The 27,903-nt window shown below is 40.0% G+C and overlaps 1 protein-coding gene across 5 annotated transcripts in view; it reads left to right on the top strand.

The window, feature by feature from the left end:
- KCNQ1 (potassium voltage-gated channel subfamily Q member 1) overlaps window positions 1–27,903 on the top strand; it is a 336,822-nt gene that overhangs the window by 41,664 nt on the left and 267,255 nt on the right. For all 5 annotated transcript variants that reach the window (XM_032112787.1, XM_032112792.1, XM_032112790.1 and 2 more), the window contains exon 2: window positions 484–574. In XM_032112787.1, coding sequence (XP_031968678.1) covers window positions 484–574 — 91 coding nt within the window. The remainder of the gene's footprint in view (window positions 1–483; window positions 575–27,903) is intronic.

Genomic DNA, 27,903 nt, shown 5'->3' on the forward strand with positions numbered 1-27,903 from the left:
TTTTAGGAAGCAGTTACAAAAGACAGTATAGGCAGAGCCTGTTAAACTTTGGCTTAGCTGTGATTTTTTTTTTTTTTCAGTTTATTGGACTTTGGAACAGCAAAAAGGCATATATCTGAAATATGTTTGGGGATTGTGTGGTGATTCAACCATAGTAATCCTTACAATGGGAAAAAGCAAGGAATGATGTTTTCATGAGGGGCCCGGAAACAGCAAGTCTTAGAGGTAGGCTAAAGCTAGTGTTACCATGTGGTTTCACTTGATAATATCCAACCCAAAACCTTAGTGTCTGAAGAGAAATAAACTATGCAACAGGAAGCAGGATCATGCAAAAGTTACCAGCTGTGTTTTGGGATAATCCAAAACCAATGACATTTCAGTGTAAACAGACGATTTGTGATGGCATAATTATCTGTTCTCCCTATAGGTTCTTTTTACACTGCATTACATTATTTTCATTTTTTGATTTCTTTTTATTTACAGCTTCCTTATTGTGCTGATATGCCTTATCTTCAGCGTGCTTTCTACAATTGAGCAGTATGCAGCTCTTGCTACAGGGACGTTATTTTGGATGGTATGTATGTGGACATGAATATGATTGATGTGTGTTTGTTCTTAATGTGCAAATTCTGATCTCCTGAGCTAACACCATATCAAGCAGAATGTTCCTTATGATTTCATCGACAACAGACTTTTCTGCTTTCCTCTCATGAGTCTCTAAAGCCACAGAAATGCCAAAAGTCATGGTAGCCCAAAAATGAAGTGGTCCCCTCTGTGGCCTTATACTGAGGACATCTGTGGTGTGTCCAGTACATAACAGCTATTCTAATTAAACTTGAATCCCTCCTATTGCTTGGGTTAATCCTTTTTTCAGCCATGCTGAGGACCAGACACCTGGCCATAGCAGGGGAATAAAGTAAGTGGAAGTCCTTTCATTTAGTTGATGTCATATCCACCTTTGTTTCAAAAGTGGAGAACTCCTGTATGTTCATTGACTTCAAGATAACTTGCTCTACCTGTCTTACACTCTTTCCCTTCAGCAGAGAAAATGCAGTCACCATGTTTATAGTACACCAGTGCTGCAACATAATTGTATCAACAAATGCTTCAGGAGTGTTATTGTCCTGCCAGCTCCAGTTTCATTGGAGAGCCTTAGTTTTGAGGTTGGAGAGGCACGATTTTAAACGTGCAAAATTTTATTAATTTGTTGTACCTTGCTAGTGGGATTATCCCCTGCTAAATCATTGATTTCTTTGTATTTGTAAATACCATTATTTAACTTGTGGAAACACTGGCACTCTACTGAGAAAATGATAGCTAGGAATTTTAAATATTTGTTCAAAACAGGTATTGTAGCAATGCTCCAGTAATATTATTATGTATATTACTGCTATTAACATGAAAAAGCTCACTGAAGACCCCCATCAGTTATAATAATTTTTTTCTATTTATCTATTAATTTTGCTGAGGTTCTATACCTAATATGAATGCTGTAAGAATAAGAATATAGCATGTTAAATTTAGTGTCAGTCACACTATTTCTATATGAAGTGCCTTCATTCCTGGTATATTATTTTTAACTAACTTGTAAGCTGTTTGAACTCTTAGGTGTAACGTAAGAGTTACATAAGAGTTAGTGCCAGCTAAGAGGATCCATACATTGATATCTGCATTTAGTACCTTTTTTTTTTTTTTTTTTTTTTGGTTTGGAGTTCCTTTTTGTACGTATTTAAGTTGTTTTGGGTTCTTCACTCCATAACTAGTAGGGTTTTTAATCCGTAACTTCTGCCAGTGTCTGTGATGAATTTAACTTCTGGTAATGTCTCACTCATTTTTGCAATATATCATAATATTTTACATGTGTGTTGTCTTGGTGAAACAACTTCTAGTGGCAACATAACTAGTAAGGTTTCATTCCCTGTCCCCACCCTGTGAAACCATGGAGCTTGTTTTTGTTTGTTCATCCTGTGTGCAGCGTGTGTTGTCTGTATCTGGGTAATACAGGCAGTGTAAGGTGCATGCAAAGCATTCAGGATTACACACAGTGTGTAATGGATTGTGTATTTCTACTGTTCTGTTTTATCTTGCTCCCTAAGTAGTGAGAGAATCAGTGAATGGTGTATCAGTGTTCTTGTTCTACATAGTGAAAAAAACTGTGGTTAATTCCTAAAATTGAAGTGCTGCTGTCATGGTTTTTATGGGAAATAAGCAGTTGTCTGTTTGTTTGGTATTGGCACAGTCTGATACTGTTTTCTTAAAGGATTAACTGTGGTAACTTTGATGAAACCTGTGGGTATTATGGGGAGCCATCAGTCCAAAGCAGTAGATGGGCCAATGTGCTCTCTGCTCTGTGCAGTTTCAGTGGGAGTTGTGTTCCAAGGAGTTGTGGCATCTTGAAACACAAATACAAATGTCAGACTCTCATTCCTGCTGGCATCTACCTAGTGAAATTTTCTATTGTTTCTTATTCCTTAAGAGATTTTTCTTTGACTTTAGGATAGCATTACAAGTTGTTGGAAATAGATGTAACTGAATTCTTAGAGGGGATTTAATCACAGAGGGCTGGTTGAAGGAGACTGCAAATGGAAGGAAGTAAAATAAAGTGTAACAGCATGTAGGGATTAAGACACAAAACAGGAAAAGACAGAGTGCAAGTTTCCAAACCAAGTGGTGCTGTAAGGAGGAATGAAAGCTTAGGAGAGCACTCTTTCTACTGCTCTGTGGCAGGAGTTAATGTCTTTTTTGTGTCTATAGAAGGATTTTTAATTATTTGACAATAATTAAATGATAATAATGACAATATGATTTTTATTTGGAGCCAGACAATTCAAGTGGGTAACATTGTCATTGTCAGTGAGCAAAGGAGGGCAAGCAACTTGATGAACAAATTAACACTAAGTGAGAGAGAGGTCAAAGGAGCAGCAGTGTACCAGCAACCTGCCAGGAGTATGGGAATCCTGAAGATGGCTTCATCTTGGGCTTAACTGGGCAGTGAAAATGGAGAAACTTTGGCCATTTAGAGTCTGTGCTTAGAGACCTCAAGTAATCCCATGAAACCTGAGTTGCATGGCATTGAAGATACGTATTGGGAAAAGAAATGAATCTGTTCCTCCTGACTGGAAAACTAATTAAACAAGACCATTTAAAGCACTCACAATTAATAGCTATACTGCTTTATTTCCTCCAAATAGCCAAAGTATTTGGTTCTGACCCTGTAAAAGGTCTGAGCACCTACATAATTTCAGCAGGTAGTCTTTTTGAAAGCAGCGAGCCTAGTCACATTGAAGTTACAGATAGGGCACATTCAGCTTCGTTCTCATGAAAAAGAATTTCATGCTTCACTAATATAGTCCTACAAGATATTACAATAATATGAAAATAAAAGCTAAAAAAGTTGTTGATATTATATGTATATATTATTTTGATTTTATTCTGGAGCTGCTTGTCTTAAAATACCACCTCCCACAGCACAAAACAGATGATGTTATGCTATCAATAATTTTAAAGCATTAAAAACCACTTCTATTTCTCATAAAAGCAAGAAAAACGCAAGCTTAACATTGGAAAAATAAACAAGGGCAAGTTTATATGTGTTCCAAGTGGTGTTCCAGATTTAGACAAAAAGCTTACAATTAGCTGCTGAATCTTTCTCTACTTGTCACCACACTTCACAAGGCAAAGAGCCTTGATGAAAGCTATACCTAAATGCAGTTGTAATGGGAGATTAGGAGAGAATTGGCCTTTTGTTCGTTTCCAGAATGCAGTGAAAACTGTTTAAATTTGCATGTGTTTATTTTCTCTTTTTTTCACTAGATGGTGCTGTCGGAGGGGTTTGACTCCAGTTAGTCGTTGGCACTTGCCCAGCGTGAGCTGGAGTCTGAGCCAAGACTGTGAAGGCATCATCATTTTGAAGAGTCCTGTGTACACTTGGCCCGTGTAAAATAGTGGTGCGGGAGAGCTTTTGCCATGACTCATAAAGAGAATGTGGTATATCTGTGTAAAAATTGATTTTGAGACTACAATGTCTAAACTATGGAAAAAAGTAGTGCAGAGATGTATGTTCCCAGAGAGGCCATATTTTTCTTTTATTTTCATAAGCAAGGGTTTTATGGTGCCAGAACACAGCAGAATGCTGTTATCTCAGCATGATCTAAGAAAATCCAAGTGCCTGATCCAAGAGGATTAAATATTCTGCTGAACCAAGGGATATTTAGTGTGCCTGAAAAAGCTATTTTCTGGTAGGAATCTCATTTCAATATTGATTCCAACCAAATAAAAAGAAAAAAAAAAAGGCTGTATTTTTATAATGAAGGTATAAGCTCTTTCCAGCTTTGTTTTGAGTTCATTTTCTACTTTAGCATACTTCTTACTGAAGAGATTAAACAATATTTAAACTTTAAAAGATACAAATGGAGATAAAAAGGCAACGGTTTTGGTTTATTAGCATTTACTTTATTAGCATTGAAATTATTCATACAATTATGAGAAACTGGCACAGAGTCCAGGCCCATAGGAAATGTAGTTTATATTGCTTTTTTTTAAATATAATGTTTTGTTCTGAGTAGAAACCTTGGTTTTTGTTTGCTGGAGTGTTCTGTGGGTCTTGTGAGAAAGAAAAAGGAAAATACCTACAGCTTTTGCTTCTGAAGCACAGAGAATGCACAGTTCAAAGGAGTTCCAGCATTTTTCTGTCCTGATTATCTTCCTTGCTTAAGAAGGCCAGAATACAGACTCACAATCTGCATTGGTGCATTTTTCATCCTTTTGGAAAATTAAATGGATTTAATATCTGTAAAGGATGCCTGGTGATAGCTCTACAGACTGATCTAGTCTACAGACTCTGAACAACTGTAGCTGAGAAAGAGAAAAATTTGTCTTTGTAATCTCAGCAATGTCCCCTGGTCTGACCCAAAGTGAGGCCAGCTGGTGTAGAAGATGTGTCTAGTGGATTTATGGTCTTTAATGCTTTTCCTTTGTTGGACCTGCAGAAAGACCTGTCCAGGGAGTCACTCACTGCAGCCTTTCCTTTCTGTCACTCCACTGACAGCTGAAGTGGAGAATCCCAGCTTTCAGTCAAAGCTGGCTTCTTTACATTTTAGTTTGTAGGAACAAGGCCAGCTGTGAGTGATTTGAAGGCTCAGAAAACATGATTAGAAATTAAAATCAGTAACAGTATAAGGAGCAGCTGGAACAGGGATCTTGCCCTGAATCTGTACCCAGGTGTTTCTGGCTGCACTTCAGCCCCTGATTGTGATGTTTATGGCTGAGCTGTGCTGGCAGATAACGTGAGTGCTTCTAATCCGCCTCACTGCAAAATCAGCTGCCTTGGTTTGAAATGTTGCTGGTAGTAAGATCTTAACTTGTTCCAGCTGTTCTCAAAGCAATCCCTTGTCAACTCCCCTGGCCTGCAGAGGAGAGTTATGTGTTTAATGTAAATGTGATGTTAAAAGGATTTAATTCATTTGGTTCAGAAGGTTGCATGAACATGCTTAAATTCTGCTTTATGTCCATTCTGAGCAGGTCAAAGGGAGCCAAATCAGATGCTTCTAAAGTGGAAATAAGGCTGTCTGTTAGGGACAGCTGAACCAAATTCATGAAATAGTTGCTTTTTTATTACAAAAAAAAAAAAAAATTAAAGACAAGCCTCTTGCTCTGGTTTGGTGTAGATGAAATCTGAGTTAAGGAGGAATGCAAGGGAGGAATGAAGAGGTGATATGGAATGAAAGCATGCTAAGACCAGTAAGGGAGAGATGAGCTGGTTTTGTTTCGACTTGTGCTAAAAATCAAACACATGTAGAAGGGCGCTGGAGCTTCCCCTTAAAATCTGCAGAGGGCAGCATTACACCGCGCTGTGCTCTCCTGGGTGGCTGGTTCTGACCTTGGACGGTGTCCTGAACTAGATAAAAATACATTTTGGAAGAAGTGAACTCTTAATAAAGAAATGTTTTTTCACATGGGCTTGGGGAATTTTATACGAGTAATTAGCAACGATAATTTGTGGAGAGAGAGATGAGAGAAAAGGGCCGTGTAAACATTGGTGCCAGAGCAAACTCTGGCAACTTCATGGTGGTAGCCACAAAATTCATGCTGTTTGGTCTACTTTATTGCTCATCATGTGGATGGCTTCTAGAAAAAAAGAAAGAGAACAATTAAAGCTTTCGGTGAAATGAATTGGGCAAGTGTTTGCATGGAGGAGAAAGGAAAAAGTTTTTAGACTCGTTAATACATGGAAAGACTTCCAATGTGTTATGCCCTGCCAGGTATGCTCTTGGTATTGTTAGTTGTTTCCTATTCAGCTGGGATAAAATAAAAAGTTTATTTGTCTAAATTTCTCTAAAGTTACCACCAAGAATGACCTTTAGATGTATGTGACAAGAATAAGCAGCAATTTTTATGGAAAAATCCCACACCTCTTTTTACATGTATCCCATACATTTAATCTAGAAGGTCCAAACACCGTGGGTTTGAATTCTTGTTTTAGTCTGCTGCAATGGAGTGGCTTGGATGTAGAAAATTGATTACTTCTGTTTCTGCCTTTCCTAAGAACTTGGAAAAGAAAAATCCTTTTCCTGGGATTTCTGTACCTGGAGTTGTGTGGTGGCATAACAGAACACTGTCATTTAAAATAAAGTCTGCAACTACATCACTGTGCATGAAGGAATCAGAATTCAACATTTATCCCCATTGGGATGAGAAGTACCAGGCATTTGTTGGGACTCAGACTCTGAAGACTAAGACAGGCTCTGGGAAGAGCAACCTTCCTGGAGCTCAGGGTGGGGCTGGTGACAGATTGTGGGCCAGCACAAGCTATTGGCGATGGATTGGTGCCGTCTGCTGGCTGCTTGGTGGCCCACATGATCTGACATGGTGATCTCCCTCCCTGGCAGCGCGGGGGTCTTTGCCGGAGACAGAAATGAGCAGGGTGCCACGTTATCCTTTGGCACAGAGCAAGCATCCCAGATTGTCGTATATGAGAAATGCAGTAATGTGAAAGTTTTCAGGAAACATTGCTTTTAAATTGTTTGTAGGGTTTTGATAAGTAGGGGATATGTTCTCTGGAGTTATTAGTTTTTCACCTGTTCTCAAGAGCTCGTGTTTGCTCTCATAAGTCATACAGCAGACCAGTGGTTTGTTTCTTTATTTTTAAGAATAGGTACATTCTAATAAATTTTGTTCAAAGGTGCAGCTAAGAAAATGCCATCACTGAAAAAGGCATGTTTCAGTCACAGTTGTATTTATTACTCACTTTCGTCAAGCTTCCTACTTAAGGGTTAAAGTTTGACTCAACTTTTCTGGGGTGTAAATCCATGTCAGACTTGAAACATTTGCTTGGTAAACTCCAAAAGAAACATAGTATACGTATTTTCTTTGAAATGATACGTATTTCTAGTTATTTATTATTTTAGTAAACAAGCGGAGTAATACAAATTCCATCTTGGAAAAAGAATTTAAAACTGTGGAATACTGGTGCACGGTATAGCCAAGCAGTGAAAAGAAAGATTTTTAAATTTAGAGTTTATCTGGATTAGTGTGTAATGTTTGCAGCGACAGGTGTTTCCTTTATGCTTTGCCCAAATGTCTGGAAAGTAGTTTGTCATTAAGTGCTACATTCAGTGTGTATCTCAATTTCAGTATAACTGGAGGGTCTCTGGCTTTGTTAGGTCCTTGTTTTCACATCTGACCTCAGCCAGCTGGAGTCTATTGTTTTAAGCGTAATGTAACAGCTGACATAACATAACGGATATCAAGCCGAAAAACTGAAACGCTGCAGCAAACTGAGGCAGAGGGGAGGGGAAAGGGAGAAGCTGGGAGGAGAGACAGGGGCAAAACTAGTTTCATGGTTCAAAGTGGAAGCTTGCTGGCTTGTTTTCCCAGGGGGAATTAGCTAGGAAATAATGGGATGAGTCTGTTGAAGTTCTATTTGCAATTGATTACATATGATAGACTACTGAGACAGGTTTGAATTTGCCAGCTGTCACTAGCTGGTGGCTCCTTGAATGGCTTTAAGTGGCCCTTGGTAGGCAAAACTGGAATAAACTCTGCAGGTGTGGTGTAATTGTAGTGCAGAAAAGCACTGAGTGCCAGTTCCTTAGAAGTCTGGAGGTTCCAGGAGTTAGTAGGGAGAAAATAACTTAAATTGAATGCATTAACAACTTTATTTTGCGATGTTGTGTTAAATGGGTTCAATTAACTGGCTAAAAACCCAAAATCAATTTGATTTCTTGGTGCCTTTCTTTTCCTTGGCAGTTTCTAAACTAAATTCTTTGAGTTTGTTTTCTAAAAAGCTTCGTTATTTTGTTTCTTGACTCCTGTGTGTGACAGGAGGAAAGTGCATCTCAGCACTGAGTGCTAACTGCTCTTGGAAGGGGAATGAGTAAATGAATATCCTGCTAGAAATTTGCTAGGCCGTGAAAAAAGTGACAAATATCTGACTTGGTGCTCAGATAGAGAAAAACAGCATAGGGAGAATAGTCTTCTTTCTTCATAGGTGTCTATATATATGCTTCTTTGCAAATATATTTTTATATAAAACATTTCTTTTTTCAGCAATGATTTGAAAACAAAATACTTCTAGCTGGATTTCATTTGTATTGAGTAGAGCCTCTGGCAGTTCTGCCCTATTGAGAGTTTACTCCATGGCTTTAGACGAGGGGGGGAAAAAGGCTGGACTGTATGGTGGTTGTTTTTCCTTTTAAATGTATATGGGCAGAGGCAACTAAATTACGTTCTACATTTATAAGTGAAGTTTTTATGGCATGAGACTTGCAGTTGTGCAGTGTGTTTAACTTTGTGTGTATGAGTCGTCATCATGACTTCAGTGGAGCTTCCTGTGTGCATAAATATTAACAGGATCAGGATGTAATGGGAAAGATTTCTTCAACAGAGTCTGCTTGTACTTAGGGGTAACCTAGGAAGTATGAGTTTGATTTATGTAACTGCAAACTGTATTTATCTCACATTTAATGTTTTAAATGTATTTTTATCTAATTTACTTTTATTTTGGTAATATAAAAAATGTCATCATGACTGAAGCGTGAGTTGTGTTAAACTTGTCTTGCACAAAGAGTTTCTAGGATTGCTCCTGTTGTACTGTGGGGCCCAATTCTACTTTATCTCAGTAATCAGAAAGGCCTTGTGAAAATTTATTAGAGCTGTTGATTCAGTGGCTAGTAGTACTTAGCATGGGCATTTACACTTTATCTTAGCTTATAAAATAAATTAGTTTAATTGTGGAGCTCAGAACATGCTGTTTGAACTGAGCTGCTGGAGAAGTCTTGATAGCCCAGAGAGCTGCCACGTACTGCATTTTCTCTTCCGTGTTCGTGGCATGTCCTGTGCCTTGGGAGCAAACAAGGATGGGTGCCCATGTGCCCTGGTAGCCACAGCAGTCAGAGACTCTGCAGCAGAGCAAGTTCTGTAGGCTTCTGAGTTGCCTCTAGGGACGAAATATTAGGATAAATGTCCTAAAACCTCTGCACTGCTCAGCTATCCCTGTTGATCACTGATTTCAGGGACCTGTACCTTAGTGCATCATTTACATCAGATATTTCCACCTACCCCATTGACCATGACCATATTTTTAAGGTGATGGGGAACCAAGAGCTGTTATTAGCTCTCAGAAACAGCCGGACTTTGAAGTACTAACAAAATAACCAAAATGCCTGTTTTCACACCCAGTCTGTGAAAGCAAGCTATGTGCTGCTTCACTTTGATGGTTTCCTTTATGCTAATGACACTGAGGCTGACCTCTTTTTTCCTCCAGCATGTTGTTAACATCCTTATTAAGGTACATTTCAGAAACACTCCTTTTTGTTGTTGTTTCTGTCAGCTTGACAGGATGCGTTTACACGTGGAACGCATGCAAAAGGAGTTGATTTACTCATCCTTTATTCCTCTGCAGCTGTTCCCCAGATCAAGGTGAGAAAGGATGTCTGCTGTAGAGGTAATTTGTCTATTCCATGGTTCCCTGCAGCACGGGTGGGTGCAATGCATTTAGATGCTGTTTTGGCTGCAGTATTGCAGAACAGTTCTAAATCGGATTGCGTGCGTATGATGACTGACCTCCATCTGGCCCACAGGCAGGGAGCTTGACAGCTACCTTCTAGGAGCTGCTCCAAGTCATTGATTTAGTATATGGAGCTCAGAATGAGTTATACTTAGTGGCCAAAGCTGGGGGAAGGGGAGGAGAGAAAATTAAATATTTACTAATCTTAGTTCTGTAATGCCTTCCAAACACGAAAGTGCTTAACCTCGCAGCATTCTTGGGAGGTGAATATTAGCAGTTTTATGTGTAAAATTGGGTGATCCGTAGCTTTTCCACTCTTAAGTTGTGAGATAAATCCTTCAGAGAACCCAGGCTGTACTTTCAAGAGAGGGTTTCAGCCTACATAAACTGGCACTGCCACCTGAAGAAATGATCCTGCTGCTCCATTCCTTCTGCCAACACAAGCATTTATGCAGCTATGTTGTCAATTGCCTTGGAGAACCCAGATGGGTTCAAATTAACCTTTTCTTTGGCCAGATGAGATTGCTTCTTTTGGCAACAGTGCTGGCTTAAACTGTTTGTGGAACTGTAGAGTAAGATTTGTTAGCTTTTGATAGTTAAAAGTGTGATGGAAACTTTATCTGCAACACAATTTACAAGCAGACTCGTGTGTTATTTTTTTGAGAAAGGACATTATTGTTGTTTCCATTACAGCCCATTCTAAAGGCCCTGCCTGTAAGATCAAGTACACCTAGCAGAGTGGGGAGCCACGTGCTCTAAAAGGTAGCTCCTAGCCTCACAGACCTTGCAGCCTTAAAAGCCAAAGTGGTTGAAGAGGTGAGGGGAAGGAAGTTCTGAGTGGGCTCTTGCACAGCCAGGCACTGAGGCAGAGAAAACACGACTTCCAGAAGTCCCAGCTTTGGCCTGCTCCAAGCATTCTGGTTCTGTGATGGGCCTCAGCAGTCACAACACTGAAAAAGAAAATGTATTTAACTTCTCATCTAATTTCTTAACTTAGAACTGTGAAGGGTTTGGGTTGGGATTTTTTTTTTGCCCCACAAAAGCTGAGATTTTGGCCCTGATTTTACACACTGAAGTTTGTGTCTCTCATGTATTGATTTGACTGAATAATTAATTAAGTAGCATTTTATGTTTACTTTTCATCTGTTTTGCTGCAGGACAGCTTGACTGCTGATTGAGGCCAGCTTGGCTGAGATTAAATTTATCCTACAGGTCTAGGCCTGCCTACCATAATCCAGGGCTGGTTATTGAACCCGAGTTGGCAGCTAGGCCATCTCTACAAACAAAAGCTATTTAGTTCAAACCCAGCTAGAACAGGCAGGGTGTAGAACATGCAGAAGCATGTCTCTCTGGAAGAGCTTAAGAATCACTCATCTGTGAGCTCTTTGCTGCAGCCCCTCCATGGGATGTACCAGTGCCCAGAGTTGGACTGTACTGTGTTCACTTTCACAGCCTGCTGCAGTGCCCAGCTGCTCCAGAAACCCTTCATGTTTTTGCCACCAAAGAGGGTTAAACTTAATGTGGTTGTAACAAAGAGGGCAAAGAGCACTTCCACAACAGGTTACCGTTGTTCGGCTTTGTGGGTGGTAATCTCCAAGATGAGAAGTGCAGGAATGAGCAGCAGGGTGGGGTAGTATCTTCAATCTCTTTCCGTCTTTGAAGTGATGGTGGGCACGTGGTTGCACATGTCAGTGTAGCCCAGTCCCACAGGGTATAATTGTACTATTATGTCATTGTTATTATTAAGACAATAACAGGCACATTTGGGGTTGAATCACTGCAATTGTTTTGATAAAAAAAACCAAAACCCACATAACCAAACCCTACTCCCCCCAACATATGTCTACACAGAATACTAAATATGTGTGTAGAATAGTCTCAAAACAGCAATTTACCTTACAGATTTCTAGCATGTGTGTTTCTATATATATTAATATATATGGATATAAAAATTTTAAAAAGCTCCTTGGATATGAGTGGGATTTTGCAGGAGCAATGACACGTGTTTTCATACTTGCATGTTAGGAGTCAGCTCATTAGTAAAACAGTTAAATATTTAACCACCATGAGTCATGCACCTTTTTAAAACAAATAGAGTTAAAAAGGATGTAAAGAAATAATTCTCCCCTTGCTCCTAATTCTGAGCTGGCTTAGGGAGTTGCTATCTCATCTGCAAGGAAAAAAAAAATCAAGAAAATTAGGGGTAGTGTTCTGACTTTATGGAAGTCAACTTTACAATGGTATGTGCTTACAAATACATTTGTGATACAGTGGGTAAGGTGGAGGGAATAGATCTGGGATCTTGTAGACCTTTTAAGCAGTAGACGTTTGCAGCAGTAATTAAAATTAATAACTTTGTGAACAGAGACCAATATTTATATTTTGGTAACAGAACTAGGAAACTCCATGCTACGATGTAGAAAAAATGCTTTCAAGTAGTATAGCAATAATGTGAAATTTCCTTTTCTCTTCTTAATTGATTATGCCAGGTTAATGGCCAATGAGAGTCAGAGATGAGAAGCTCAGGCATGCATCAAGTCACACAAAAATGTGTCCATTCTGTCAAACAATTCCCAAAACAAGCAGGCAGTCTGTCAATCTTTACTTTCTCAAGGTCAACAAACCATGGTACTGAAATGCTAGTAAAGAACTTAAGAGAAATTCTGATTAAGACAATCTCCTGTTTCATTAGTTGGTTTGACTTTTGGAAAGCATCTAAACTCTGATTTCTAAGTGTTCAGACACAAGGGACTGTTAGCTTTCACATCCCAGGCAACTTCATTTATTTTGTAGGTTATGTGCAGGGGTGTTTCTGTCTTTAAAACCAAGTCATATCTTCACAGATGTGTAATGAGCACTTGCAGCTGTGCTCTGGGCTGCATCCAAAGCAGTGTGGCCAGCAGGTCAAGGGAGGGGATACTGCCCCTCTACTCTGCGCTGGTGAGAGCTCACCTGCAGTGCTGCATCCAGCTTTGGGGTCCCCAGCAGAGGAAGGGCATGGATCTGTTGGAACGAGTCCAAGAAGATGATCAGAAGGATTGAGCACCTTCCCTATGAGGAAAAGCTGAGAGAACTAGTTTTGTTCAGCCTGGAAAAAAGAAGGCTTCAAGGTGACCTAATTGTGGCCTTGAAGGAAGCCTACAGCAAAGATGGACAGAGACTATTTACAAGAGCATGTAGTGACAGGACATGGTGGAATGGCCTCAAACTGAAGGAGAGTAGGTTTAGATTGGATATTAGGAAGAAGTTCTTTACTGTGAGGGTGGTGAGGCACTTAAATGGGTTGCCCATAGAAATTGTGGATGCCCCATCCTTGGGAGTCTTCAAAGCCAGGTTGAATGGGGCTCTGAGCAACCTGGTCTAGTGGAAGGTGTTCCTGCCCATCGCAGGTAGATTGGAATGAGATGATCTTTAACATCCGTTCCAACCCAAACCATTCTATGATTCTGTGATCTGTACTTAAACTGCTGATTTCTTCTGGTTTTGTGTCTGTAACTAGCTTTCACTTGGAAAGAAGAGACTAGTGTTTGTAAATATAGAAGGTAAAAAGTTTTCTTTTGGTTACTTTCTCCCTGCAGCATTGCTAGTGCTTTTTGTTAGGAAGAGGGAATCAATGATTACTCAGAAAAATATTCTCTGGCACTTTAAGTCTCTATTAAGTAGAGTCGGGTAGCAGTCTTTTAAATGTAACAACTCCTCAGCTCTGTAGTTTCTGTAGATTTCCCACAAATGTGTGAATCATTGCTATTTACATCTGGTAGGGTGAATGTCTGGAAAATAGCAGGTGAGAAGCGGGAGATTCTGCTGCCATGCCTTTTGGATCATAGAACGGCATAAAAGTGCAGGACAGCATCACAAATAGTCTTGGTGCTATGGAGAGAACAAGGAGGCAAGCAGGAGAAACATCTTTCTGATGACAGTTACCTGAGTAACCTGAGTTGTCTGGTCCTTGAAACAGCTGTTTCTTTCTCCTTGCTCCCCAATTTGGTTGAGGCATTGATGAAGTTGCTAATAGGTATTTAATTTTTCCTACTGTTTAAGGGAGATGTTGAGTTAGAGCTTTTTCACTTAGCAAAACTATGCTTTAGAGAGTTGGCACAAGGTGATGATGCTGTCAGTGAAACCTTTTGTGCAAAGGCGTAAGAGGTGGAGGAAGAAATATCAGGTGGCTTGGATGAGGGATGAAGTGTCACTTCTGTTTATCCATTACCCCTTCGAACAGGGACTTCCTGAATATTATAATGTCTTAATGAATTGCAAATTTCATTGTGTAACTGTGTCTTCTGTCATTCTTTCCCTAGCTTGAACTTAAAAATCATTACTGACTGAAGCAGTCTACAAGGCATAGAGAATTCAAACACACAGAAAGCCAATGTCAATTAAAACTTGGGGGAGCTTGTATTGCCTTCCTGAATGTTCATCTAGGCTCTCATGCACAGTACAACTTTGCTTGCCTGTCAGCTTTTTAAAATTTAAATGTCTTCTAATCACTTGTATATAAATTTTAATCCCAACCCTTATCTTAAAGGGCTCCAGGACACAAGGTATTGTGAACATTTTAAAACAAAAATGAAAATTGAACCAGTATGGGGAATTCTTTAGAACTGCTACTGGTTTTCTTACTTGTTATTAGTCCTAGACATAAGGCTGAAAACAATCAGTAAAAATTCTGGAAAATATTTTTGTTTCTATCTCTTCATTTGTTTTCTTTCCCAGTTAGATACCTTTCACGTGCCATGGGACCAGGAGGAAAAACAATGGCATCTGACTGACCAGCATAGCGGAAGTGATAGACAGAACAAAGAAGGCTTCTTATTTGTAATCTCTTAGGTTTTTATTCATCTCAATTCATAACAGAGGAAATCAATAATTTTCAGTTGCTTTGGTAAAGTAGTATTAGGTCGAAATCAAGCAGTTCTTTTTTTACAAATGAGCTTACTGTAATGTTCCCGGCTATAAGGCTAAAGTTTCAAAGCAGTGTGCTTTTTACTTTGATTTATTTATTGTCAGTAGCTTATCAGGCCTTTGTTTGAATTAGGAGCCATTGTGGGCGGCCAGAAATTGAACTTTATGTAATATGGTCTATCTGTCACTCAGTGTCAGTTCCCTAACAGTGATGCTAACACATTCCGACTTTAGCATCTGGACCTCGCACTTGAGTTTTCAGCCACGAGGTAGGGTCTAATGTCTCAGTGCTTCCATGTAGTCCCTCCCTAGCTATTTCCCATCTGTGTATGACTGTCCCACTTCCCTAGGGGTCAGTCACTGGTTCTGCCAATGTCACCAGACAAGCCTTTTCCCAAGAGAAATTTTGCTTAAACTGTATCACATGTTAAACTGTGCCAGACTACTGGATTCATTGTCTTCACCTCAAAAGTCAGGAAAATGATAATAAAGCAGGAAGTTGTGGGATTACGTTTGAGCTTGTCTCTGAGATGAATATATAGCTTTTTATTTCATGGGCCAGTTCCAACAAAAGCAGTTCTCCAGTCTCCTTTAATGATGTAAAAAAGAAAGGCCAAAGTATGGAAAGAGAAGATGTGATGGCAGCAAAGACAAAGAACAAGCATTAGAGTCTACGGCTGGGTTCTCACCCTCCCTGACAAAGTCAGTTCTTGAAAGAAAAATCTGTAATAGTTAATGTACTAAGTGTTACTAAAATTTGCAATCTGCCTTCTCTCTCCTGTAGAGCCTTTATGGCTCTCAGGCTTTTCTAGGAATGTACCTGTACTTTTTTCATGCTTTCTTAGCTGGAGAAGACCTTGGAGGAAAGCAGGCAAGCTGCCTTTGAGCAAGAGAAAAATTCACACATCTCCATCCTGGGCTTCCTGTGAGCTTCCAAGAGCATGCTTCTGTGATTGCTGCACTTATTTCATGTGCTCCTTGTGGTGCCTGGGAGTTGGCTGTAAATGAGGGCCCCTTTGTGGTTTGGGCCCAAACATAATATGGAGACTTAAGTATTGAAGGATAAAAGCAGTAGGTGGCTGGACTGACTGAAGGACACTGACTGAAGGACACTTCCCCAGATCTGTGCTCATTTTGTACCTCACAAATTACCTGTTGGTAATGGATGGAAGTCCAAACCATCAAATAAACAGGGTATCTCTTCTCATATGCCCTCCTTCTGTTTTCTTCTGAATTGGCTTCTTATTTTAGGTATTAATTCAGAAGCTGCAAAGCTCAACTAGAGCCAATGAGCAGGAAGCTTAGCCCGGAGCAGTACCTCCTCTGTCTCTTGAACAAGTAGCAGCAGGGGAATGAAACTTCCCTCAAAACATCTGGCAGAGCTGAGCTGTGCCAGTACATCCTTCCTCCCCCAGGGAAGATGACTGACTTCTAGGGTGGGGCCCGATCAAAAGGAAGGTGCAGGGAAACGGAAACAGGGGTGAAAAGGGATGCCAGAATGTTTAAAACATAGCTGCTGCATCTGTCTAGTGAGTGGTCTAGCTCCTGTTTGTGGAATAAATTTCATGAAAGATGCACTTATTTATGTTAGCCTGTGATATGTAGGCCTAGACCAACTGGCATGTTTTAAGAGGTTGGGAAAGAAAAAGAGACCAAGGTATTTTGCTTGCACTTTTTTGCTAGAAGGTAATTTAGTCTAAAAATCTTTGAAGTAAAATAAACATTGTATTTTAAGTAGCTGAAGGCATTTACTATGTTTGCAAAGACCTTTGCTCTTTGCAGTCTGGTTTGAGGAGATTTGTTTTTGTCTAGAAGAAACAAAAATATTTGTGAGCTTGCTTTTGACTCCTGGACCACCACTTACGGGTGAGGTGGAATTGTACAAAACTTCATTTTAATGTGAGTCCAAAGGAGAGAGACACTGCTAGTAGAGTGGCCTGGAAAAGCTACATTAAACTCTTTCTTTCAGGATTTGCTTTGAAGAATGATGGGTTGTATTTGTTCCAATTTCCCTCCCTGTGGTGCCACTGCTTGGATTGGCACTAAGAGCAGGCTTGATGCAGGTGCTGTTTGGAGAGGTTACCCTCATGAGCCTAAACAGCTTGACTCCCTCTGTGGGTTGGGAACTGTCCCTGAAAGTCTCATGTGTGATTGTCATCACCTGACATTTGGAGCACCTTTCAGATCTTTGAAACATTCAGTAGTCCTGCACTGTGAATTCTGTGTTCATCTTGTGTAATTAACTCTGCTGGCAGGGACAGACTGATTATTAGCAATGGAAACCCTGTAAAACACGACAAACCTTGAAGTCTGTTGAAAAGCAGCATTTTTAGCTCATTTTGTTGTAATCCTCCCTGCCTGCTGTACCATGAATATATGTGGACCAGACCTGAAAATGCATTTGTAAGCCCTAAATGTCAGTATCTGCTGCACTGTTGTTAAGTTTAGCAAAGGTTTTACTTATAATTCAAAAGATGAGCTATAGATGTTGATTCCCTACATGGGAAGGGTTCTTAAATCCAGGTTTGGTACCTAATGGTTCTATTTTTCAGTGCAATTGAAGTAAGGTTGTGGCCTTTTGTGGAGCTGTGGAGTTCACCAAACTATTGCTACTCTCTGATTTTGGAGCAGCATTACTGCCAATTCAGAGTAAAGAACTGTGTTTTCATCCTTCTACATAAAAAATGTGTAAAAGGACAGAAACAATGTGTGATGAATTGACCATAGCCCCCATTCCTTTTTCCCCAGCCCCTCTGGCAGGGAGGCAGCAGAAAATTTTGGAGTGAGTTTAGCCTTGGAAGAAGGGAGGGGTGACTGGAAAGTGTTTCAAGGTTTGGTTTTGTTTCTCATTATCCTGCTCTAATTTGATTGGTAATAAATCAAACTAATTTCCCCAAGTGGACTCTGTTTTGCCCAATACAGTAACTGGTTTGATTGATCTCTCTCTGTCCTTATCTCAACCCATGAATCTTCTGTTAGATTTTTCTCTCCCTGACCAACTGAGGGAGTGATAGAGTGGCTTTGATGGACACCTGGTGTCCAGCCAGGGTCAAACCACCCCTATAGGTTATGTAATAAAGTCAGAAAACACCTTGAAGTGTGGGAATGTGATTCTGGTGTACAGATAAACACCATATGAAAAACCAAACCAACCCCTCTTCAAAAAACTTGACCTCAAGAAAACAAGCCACACAGAAGCCAGGAAAACCTACTCTGATGTGAAATGCTTGATTTTCTGGTAATAAAAACTAAAGTAAAAACTTCAAATGTACTCAAATAGCTTTTGCCAAATAGCAACAACCATGCATGAGTTTTTTTACTGCCTTCTGAATTATTTATAAGGGAAAACACTTAGATCCCAGTTTTGCCACTGAATCTTTCAAAAAAGAAAAAAAAAATCACATAGGAAAGGTTTGTGTACATGAGAGAATTTTGCTTGCTTATGTTGTTAGAGCTTGGTTTTGCTCTTTGACTGTAAGGTTATGTTTAAAAGCTACATTCTTCTGGCATCTACTGAGGTTATGTTCTTCAGAACTCTTTATATGGGCTAAAATAAGCAGTAGTAGTTAAATAAATATGGCACAGTCAAAGCAAATGCTTTGATCAAGTATTGTTGACAAATGCACTGTTATGGAAAGCTTTAAATAACATGTTTTATTTCTGTCTTGCTGTAGTGCATGGCATTAGATGAATCAAAACAGGTGGATTTTAAAAGTAGTATGCATGTTTTAGAAACTGGTGATTAATCAAGAATTACAGTAGTGCAATGTATATGTCTTTTAGTAAGTGCATTTAAAAACACATTTGGTAATAAATACATCATTTAGGTACATAACCAAACAATTTAAGGAAAAGTTCTAGAGAAATGATGACATTGCCTAATGTTTTGTATGGATATTGAACCTAGCTACTTATTCCTGTTTGGATAGAGATTTCAGCTTTGGATAGTGTTTATAGTGTCTCAAGCACCTGTACACTGCAACCTTCTGCAGGGGAATATTAAAGACTTCAGCTACAAGAGCCTCGTACTGTGGCTTGTCCTCCTAGTATTTGTGAGATACTGTCATGTTGCTTGTCACATCCACTGCAGTTGTAAGGTCCTCAGTGATTGTTATTCAAAACAGGGTGCCTTTTGGACAGAGAAAGACGTAACTGTTGATTTTAAGCATAGGGAGACCTTTGCTGTCATACAAATAGGTTAAGGAGCTTTCTTGTGCCAAAAACTTAAGCTATGATCTGCTAGAAACAAACTACTTGATGAATTGGCACGAAAAGTGACAAGTTAGCAGTAGCAGCTTTTAAATGTGTGCTGCACCACAAAACATAATGCCTAAAAATGAAGAATCTCTCTGACTTTTTTGAGTGTTCAAGACCTGAGCTGTATAAATGTGAGAAGGGACTGTAAGGTGTTGAGTTGCCCTGTGGTGGTTCTTTCTGAAAAAAAACCCCTTTGAAGCAGAATCTGTGAGATGGTTTCTCTTGAGTATCTTTGGAGCCAAAGATTCACCTGGTCTTCTTCTGGGTGTGATGTGTTGCCATAAGAGGTGGGAGACAGTCATCTGCAGTGGCTCCTTGGCATCTGCAGTTGTTCACAGTCTGGATCATTGGTTTGAACTTTTGTTGGTCTCAGATTAACTTAATGCCATAGAATGAGAATTCTATGGCCTATGAAAAATTGGCATACTCTCTTTTTTTTTATCCCTGCTCTTGCACCTGGCAGAAAATCAGTGCCTTTACCTCACAGTAGTATGGCAAAGCTCTTTCTTGGTGTGACCTGTTTGGGGTTTTTTTGTTTGTACTTCACAGCTTTCAGGAACCTGAGTGCTGCTTTAGCTTGAAGCTCAAGTATGAGTGCATGCCATCTAACGTGAGGCTGAGATGTCAAAGGTGGGGCCTCAGTGTGTTTTTTGCAGATGCCCCTCTCCTGCACAGATTTATGGATGGAGCCATGGGGGTTTCAGCTAAGAGCAGAAAATGAGATGAAATGAATGCAAGCCTAATTGTATTTCTGAAATGAAGCACAAGTTTCTAAAATCTCTAGAAAGCATGGGCGAATCTTTCTGATGTGTGTGTCAGTTAACAGATGTCTTGTCACCACCATCTCTCTGACAGCTTATGCTTAAAAGAATCCAGCTTTTTTCCCAGGTGTGCAAATTTTGCTCCTAGTGCTAACATCAGTTTGTAAGATAGGATACGGGTTGCTAAACGGCTGAAGCACTTCATAGTGAAATGAAGACTTTGTATCAGAGTGTAATGCTTATTTGTAGCTGTTGTGTAGTTGTATTACCATAAGTGTTGTGCCTTGTGATGCACCCCGTGATTTCAGGGTCCTAAACCGTCTCAGAAGAGCTAATGAGCTTGCTTGTTTTTCATATTTAAATGAAGTCTTGTGCTTTCAAAGCATGATGAAGCAAACAGATTTGATACCTCATTCTCCTTTGTTGGATGTAGCTGTATTTTATTAAATATACACAGTTCCGTACTGCCACTGCAGTACAATGTCTGTGTTGTGCACTTTGAAAGAAGGATAGGCATGGTTGTGATGTAATGTCTGAATACCATTTCATCATGTGATTCTTCTAGCAAAATTGCTTTGAAATAGAACAAAAAACTTATCCCTTTACTTCTGTGGAATATATGTGCCATGATCATCTCTGGAAAGACTAGCATTTGGAGTTTAAGTGAAAACCCTCCCAAAATGGGAAGCCAGGTCCATGGTCTTGTTGCAGCAGTGATGTACTCAGGGGTTCGTTGAAAGCCTTTTTTAGCATCATGCAGACTGACTGCTTTCCCTTCTTTATTGCTTACGTTTTGTCAGAACTTAAGTGATCTTTAGTCTCAAGCATCTGTAATCCTTTGCTATGGCAGGGCTGTGGGGGCGGCTACCTGAATGTAATGAACAAACTCACCATGAAGTGGAAATTGCCATGTAGATAAGGTCTAGGGAAATTGTGTTTAAATGAAGAAAGCAAAAAGATACAATCTCTCAGAAGATCTGAAAGGAAATCCGATTGCACCGCCTGATTTAGAGAGGAAACATTGATTTTTGCTGATGCAGTTTTCCAGCTTTTACTTATCCTACATGTCAACATACATTGTCTGTAACTGCAGCACTAAGGAAAAAAGGTGTGTGAATGTTTTTTGTTGACAAAGCCCCACATTTAAGTCGCTATGTGCCTGTGAGTTCTTCATTACAGGCCTGTCCCTCAGCACAAGCCACAGGGTGGCTGTTACATTGATTGGTTAAACTCCTGAAACGTTCCTCTTGGAGTGCCCAGCACTACAAACTGTCCACAGCAAGAAGGAGAGACATTTTCCCCACTTGTAATTTAAAACAGGAAACATGTCCAGCCCTGTTCTTCTGCAGAGTGCAAAGGAAAGTGTTGGTAGGGATCTCGTGGGCAGCCTGAGATTTTGGAGTTTTTTTCCCCCCTTAGCTTATCTTGGAGGACCAGGAATGGCTGCCCCCTCATCTGTAATTCCTTTGTTATCCTAACTCCTCACTTAACCTTTAAGGCACATTAATGCCTTTCAGCTTCACCCTTGTCTGATACCTGAGCTGGGGCCACAAAAAGTCCCTGTAAAACTCTCTGGTGATGCTGACTGGTAGGGCTGCTGTGACAGGAAAGCAAGGAGGAGTCTGGCTGCTCTCTTTATCCTGCTGTAGGCTGAGCATGCCCTTATTGTTATTTCTGCATGTGCTGATTCAGCGTGGCAGTGGTGCTTAATATATACAAAATATGAGTGGCTACATATGTCAGATTAAAAAGTAAACAGGTCAGAGTGTGTCCTCTGATGTGTATTTATAGCACACTGACATCAGCAGGAGTTATGTACATCTGAAGGCAAACTCAGCCTGTGCAGTAAGTGGAGAAAAGTGTGCCTCAAGCCAAAGCAGCAGAGGCTGCATATCATATGTTTCAGTGAATCTCACTTCTAACTGTCCTTATATATACCCTACTTACATTGTATATCTAACCTCGGCGATTAGTGCCTGTTAGGTATAAATGTGGTGACAAGCTGTACCTTTCTGGAGTTGCTTAAGAGTTACAAATAGGCATGACTGAGTAGTTGAAGGACATTGAATTAAACATGCTTGAATTAATAGGGTAATGATCGGTGCTGCTCAGAGCTATAAAATAAACACTAGCTGGAGCTCTGTGCTATGTGGCAACCAGATCGAGCCATGGGGTTGCTGAAGTATTCTGAAATGACTCAACTTTGTTAAGGGAGAGAGATAATCCTAAGAAAGCTCTCTACCTAGGCTCCCTGTGCAGTTAACGTTTTAAACCCCCCTTTGGCTTGTTGTTATGACTTCAAAGATACTCTAAAGCCTTTGTTAAATTGATCGTTAACTCTGCAATGTTATAATTAGACATTTGAACTTGGCTGCATTCAAAAAGAAAATGCAAGAATGAAAATCCTGACCAGCGTTGTTTCTCTGCAGCTCATCAGCATGGTCAGAGAAGGATTAAAGTTCCACAGGAGTTAAAAAGCAGTGGGGATTGAAGGCATTAACCAGCCTTGCAGGATGGATAGGGAGCCATTAATCCACAAAGTTTTTCTTTGAAAGTACGGAGCGAGGATAATGTCAGGAACCTGAAATGGGTTTCTGCTGGAGATTTAAATTTAAGCTCATAAACCATTCTGATGGGAATGTTGGGCTGGAAGCGCGTGTTGGGGAATCCTTAAGTTTGCAGCCCAGCAATTGAACACGTTAGAGCCATGAGCTGCGGGCTGCTACTGACCTATTCCGAGGCTGCAAAACCAGCGGAGGAAGCAGCGGAGGCGGCTTTAAACAATAGCAACGAGCCCAAGCAGCGGCTGGGAAGATTGAGGGTGGCTGGAAGCTGCGGTTAAAGTTTATGAGGTCTGGGGCTGGGAGAAGCTCAGCCCTATGTCTCCCACTTTCTTTCCTCAGTCTCTCCTGATGGAGCACAAGTCGAGACAACAGCTGGTAGCTACTATAAGCCCGGCTGCAGAGTGGATGGGAAAACCTGTCTCCATAGTAACAGAGCAGGCATTGCATGTGCTGCTCCTGCTCGATCTGGGGAGTAGCTGGCTAAAGACATCTGGTCAGTGTAGCCAATTCTCTGGGGAAATTAGCTTATTTCATCTGATAGTAACCACAGAAACTTCTGACTTGGTTTAATAGCATGATGCTGAACATGAGATAGAACCAACTGGTTCAGCAGTTTTGAAAGTCAAAGATTATCTAGCTACTTTAAGATAAATATTTTTGCAAGGAAGACTATTGCTTGTGCCCATTACCCCACCCCCCGCTCTTCCCTGTGGTGATGTTTCTGTCTGATACGAGGTGATTCTTCAGTGTGAGGTGGGTTTTACAAATTCAAAGATCATTTTCTCTCTCTAAATATTTATTTCTTTCGCTTACAAGAGCTCTTTTTATTATACAGTTAGCCCTCTAAGCCTTTCATCTTAGTGAAGCTCTATATAGTGTGAGATAATGTGTGTGCTAGCATCCTACGGCCTGTACTCTAAAAAAAGTTCACTACCCTCCCCCAAAATCTTGGGTCAATTAGCTCTTAAATATTTTCAAAAGGAATATTATGAACAGTTATGCAGCTACAAATAAACCTCAAAATAACTGTTGAATATGTGTCAAAGTCTTGAGCTATTTAGCATCAATTAAGTAAATTACAGATCATAATCTTGCATACAATACAGGAAAATTCCCAACTGATTTTTGTGGAACAAATTCTGCATCCAATAGGCAGAAACTATATTGAGGATATGGTTGTTGGGTATGCTGGCTGTTGTTTTTTTCCTGTTTACAGTAACATTTATCGATTCATACTATATGTGTGACACTCAGAAATTTGGAGGAAATTAAAGAATGGAAACTTTTTTTTCCATTTGCACATTAGAACATCATTGCATATTTTTCATATGCCAATAAATGAATGTAGTGGATGATAGCTTTTCTGGGCAAGTAATACACAGGAAAAAAAGTCTTTGAAGAGGCCCAAGACGAACATCCTACATGTGGGGGGCACAAAGAAATGCTTAATCTTCCACCACCCCTACCTGCTACTGACATCTACTCCTGGTTACAAACATTTGAACTCAGTGGGTTGTTGTGGCCATCATGATCTAGAAAATGAAAATGTGTGGACAGGCATAAGCCTGAACCGTATGTCTCTGTTTATGGAAGGCCAGCAGAGCTGTCAGTCTTTGAGAACCCTACCCATGATTGCTGTTTGAGCATGTGAGGTTGAATGAGAGAAGTGTGTTCAGTTTTGCTGGATAACAGTAATAAATGATTTTATGGAGAATAAGAGCTGCTAGCTGCCGTGGTTCTTAAGAAAGATCTAAAGGGCATCTAAAGGCCTTAACAGAAATCTGAGAAATGCTTATAATAAACAAAGGGGCCTGAGCTTCCCGGATCAGACAAGTGCAGCAGATGTTCGAGGGCCCCAGGTGGGTTATATAGATGTTAATAAACCAGATGAGCTGAAATCAGTTAATGAAAGAAGTTTAATCAATCTGAGTTGATTCAAGTAGTGACTGACTACCTGATGAATGCATGTACCTTATTGAATGAAGATTCTTTGGTTTTCTTTGTCTGCTGAGCTCATGCTCTGATGAACCGAGAATTATATCTCTCTGTGGAGTTATTTGAAAGTGGGCGTCAGATTTTTTTTCCCCAAAATGCTCTTCTTTCCTACCTGGAAACAGTCATGTAATGATGTGAAGTAGCATGTGGGTGAGTGGTGGTAAAGATGGCATGAAGGAAGTCTCCTTTCCACTCTGGACTTCATACTGAGTTTCATGGCAAATGAACTGTCCTTGAAACTGAAAAATAAACCTCTTGGTTTCATAGTTTTAAATTTCTGGCTACAGCAATCAATAAGAAAAAATCCTACTTAATCAGAGAAAAATTATGTTATTATAGAAATACTTAAGATGCGAGGGTGCTTGGGGTTCTTGAGGTGGGTGGCTGTTTGCCTTTCTGCATTTTGTTTGTTTGTTCTTTTGAAGCTAAATGGCTTTGGCTGAAACTTACAGTATGTCTTCATGAAGCTGGATGTTGATAAAAATTAGGGAATTCCGGTCAGTGTGCTTATTAACATGAAATCTTTCCTCTCAGGGTATAGAGAGGGTATTTCTTTTCCACTGGGCTCCTTATTTTCACAACACTTTCAGGAAGCTTAAATCTCCTCTGACATGCCTGGTCTTCTGATCTCTCCAGATCAACTCATGGATTTGGGAGTTTGGAGAGGGAAACCGGAGGTAGACAAGGTAATCACATGGACCTCTCTAGGGAGACCAGCCCAAAAATAGAAACCCCACACAAACATCTCTCTCAAGCAAGAACTGATAGTAAATTTCCTCAGCAGATTTCCTCTGGTTTTTATGCTGTTGATCCAAGCTGAGTTCAGAGCAGTTCTTCTAGGATGACTGGGGTTTTTTGCAGCTTTTAACTGTCTATTAGGTTAGGTAGTATAAGACAAGTCACATATGCTGTCCCTTCATGGAAAAAATTAGGTACTCCTGAAATCATAGCTGCTTACATCTCAAGGTGCCTAGGGCACTTGAGATGGATTTCCCTTTGTACGTCCTTATTTCTCTCCCTTAACTGGAGAAAAAGGTATGCATTTTTACCTTTTTCAAGTACTTGGAGTTTTCAGTCCCCATGAGATCACTTCCTAGCCCAGCAGTTAATGCTAATTTAGTTAATCAGTATAAATATTAATGTTGCTTGTATAATTGTTTCATAGTTAGGAACATGCTTGAAAACACATCACATGTGATTGCAGAGGTTTATTAAGAGTTTAGCTGGTGTTTGGAATATGGTACAATTGCAATTCTGATGCCTGGCTACATGCTGGCTTTTGTCTGCGTTTTCCTTTCAGGAAGCATAAATTGTTGATTACGTGGCTCAGTACTCAGACGTAAGTGGTGTAAGGGTGTAATCTTGCCTTCTCAACAGATAGGTTCAACTGTGCTTGTCTGTTATGGATTGCAGCTTGCTTCAGTGGTCATCCCATTGACTTGGATGGGGATATTCAAGAATAAATTGTTATAGAGTGAAGAGGTGTCAGAAATCAGATCTGTGTGAGGTACCATGGGCAGCTTAGTGTTAAAGCCTCAGGCTGAAGTCTAATCCTGAAACAAAATGTCAAAGTACTCTTTCTGCCAAAACTCTGAATAGCTTCTTTTATCATTGGGTCCTATGATTGTGTTGGCTCACAGGCAGAGTTGCACAATGTACTGAGCAGCAGTAAGAGCAAACCTGAGCAAAAGAGGAGCTTCTTGGCCCCCAAAGAGGAGTAAGTACTTCAGTGGGGTTCCTTTGAGCCTGAGCTCTGACTGAATCATCTTTGTCTTTATTTTAACAGTAAAACAAGTTGAAGATTGAAAAAAACACCCTGCTTTCCCTGCTTTAAAGAGTAGAAAGGACTACAGAACATGAAGTGAAATTAAAAGGCGCTCCTTGAATGTTGTTAAGGATTCCAGAAGTACTCTTTAATTGCTGCCAAAACTAATGTGGCTGGAATTTTTGTGGAAAACATCACTGCAGTAGCCAGTTAGTACACAAATACCTCCAGTTTGCAATGGATTCCCCCTCCCCAAGCTTATTCACCCTGTTCTCCATGTTTAAAAAAGTATGAATCCATGTTTAATGTTACACTTAATATTGAAACAAAGATGATTGCTCATCTTGTTTGTGCGAGGAGTTGCGCAGTGGTAACTTCTTGGTGTTGAGCTGAGAACTGCTTGCTCATTCTGCCACCACCATTGCTTGCTGTCGTTTTACAGCGAAAAAGTAATCAAATTCAATTCCATGAGCCTGCAATTGATTCACAAAGTGTCTAAAAAGAGGGCTTTCACAGTGTTTTTCAGAGTAATTCAGCACCCAAGATGAACATAGTCCATGTCTTCATAGCATGAAATACACATTACTATTACTCAAAAGATGTGAAACCACATAAAGGATTACCAGAGAGTTTCTACTGCTTTTAGGGCACTGTAAAGCTTGATGTTTTAATAGGCACAATGTTTCTTTCTTTGTCAGCGTGCCATTTGGGACAAGTAATGTGGTACATGATAGCAAAATTCTCTGATATTACATGCTAGGGGCAGATTTCTAATGAGGAAGGCTTTATTGATGGGCTTGCTAAAAACATGCACTCATGTCATCAGCTTTGCTATGCTAAGTGCAATAGCTTATACGTATTCAAATACCCTGTTATGGGACTCAGCTTTACCACACTTTCATATCTAGTAGGTTTCCTTTGGCCATCCAGCTGATGAGGAAATGCACATTGTGCACGAGGCAGTCCTTTATGTGCATTTCTAGTGTAATGTAATTGTTACGAATGAAACCCTGAACAAGTACTCATGATTGATAAAGTTAAGTGTTAATGTGTTATGTGTTGGGGAAAGGGGAAACACGAGGTTGTCATTAAAGTTGTTTTTAGCAGAGCTTTTTTAGCTTTATGTGCACTATTCATGTGTCAAGTGTTTGGTGGTTGTTCATCAGGACTGTCCCTTTTTTTCTTCTTCTCACTTAGTCTTAGAAAATAACTTTGCTTGGTAATTATTTATTTTTCATACTGAGAAAATACTGCTATAAAGGAACTTTTTACAGTGGAAAAAACATTATCACCTCTCAGTAATGGTGTGATGTGAAGAACGTCACATATTTCAGTTACCAGTCCCACAGAGTGGTGGTTTGCATTGTGGGTTAGTAAATACTGAGGTTGAGTGTTTTTAAAGCAAGGAGTCACCTTTCTTTAATATAGCTCTAGCTTCACTTCTGTAAGATAACTGCTACAAGTGTGAGTTTTCGCTAGTTCCATTGCTGCTGAACACATCTTTTTGTGTGGGATGAGCATTTTTGATTCCTGTGGGTAATCCTGGCTCTCCGATTTGCCAGTAAGGCTTTTGGTGTGCAGATTAGATTTAAGGTTTTTTGTTGATATCACATCTAACATCTAATGGGATCTTAAGAGGCTTAAGCAGGG

Source organism: Corvus moneduloides, chromosome 6, assembly GCF_009650955.1.
Source record: "Corvus moneduloides isolate bCorMon1 chromosome 6, bCorMon1.pri, whole genome shotgun sequence".
Lineage (NCBI taxonomy): Eukaryota > Metazoa > Chordata > Aves > Passeriformes > Corvidae > Corvus > Corvus moneduloides.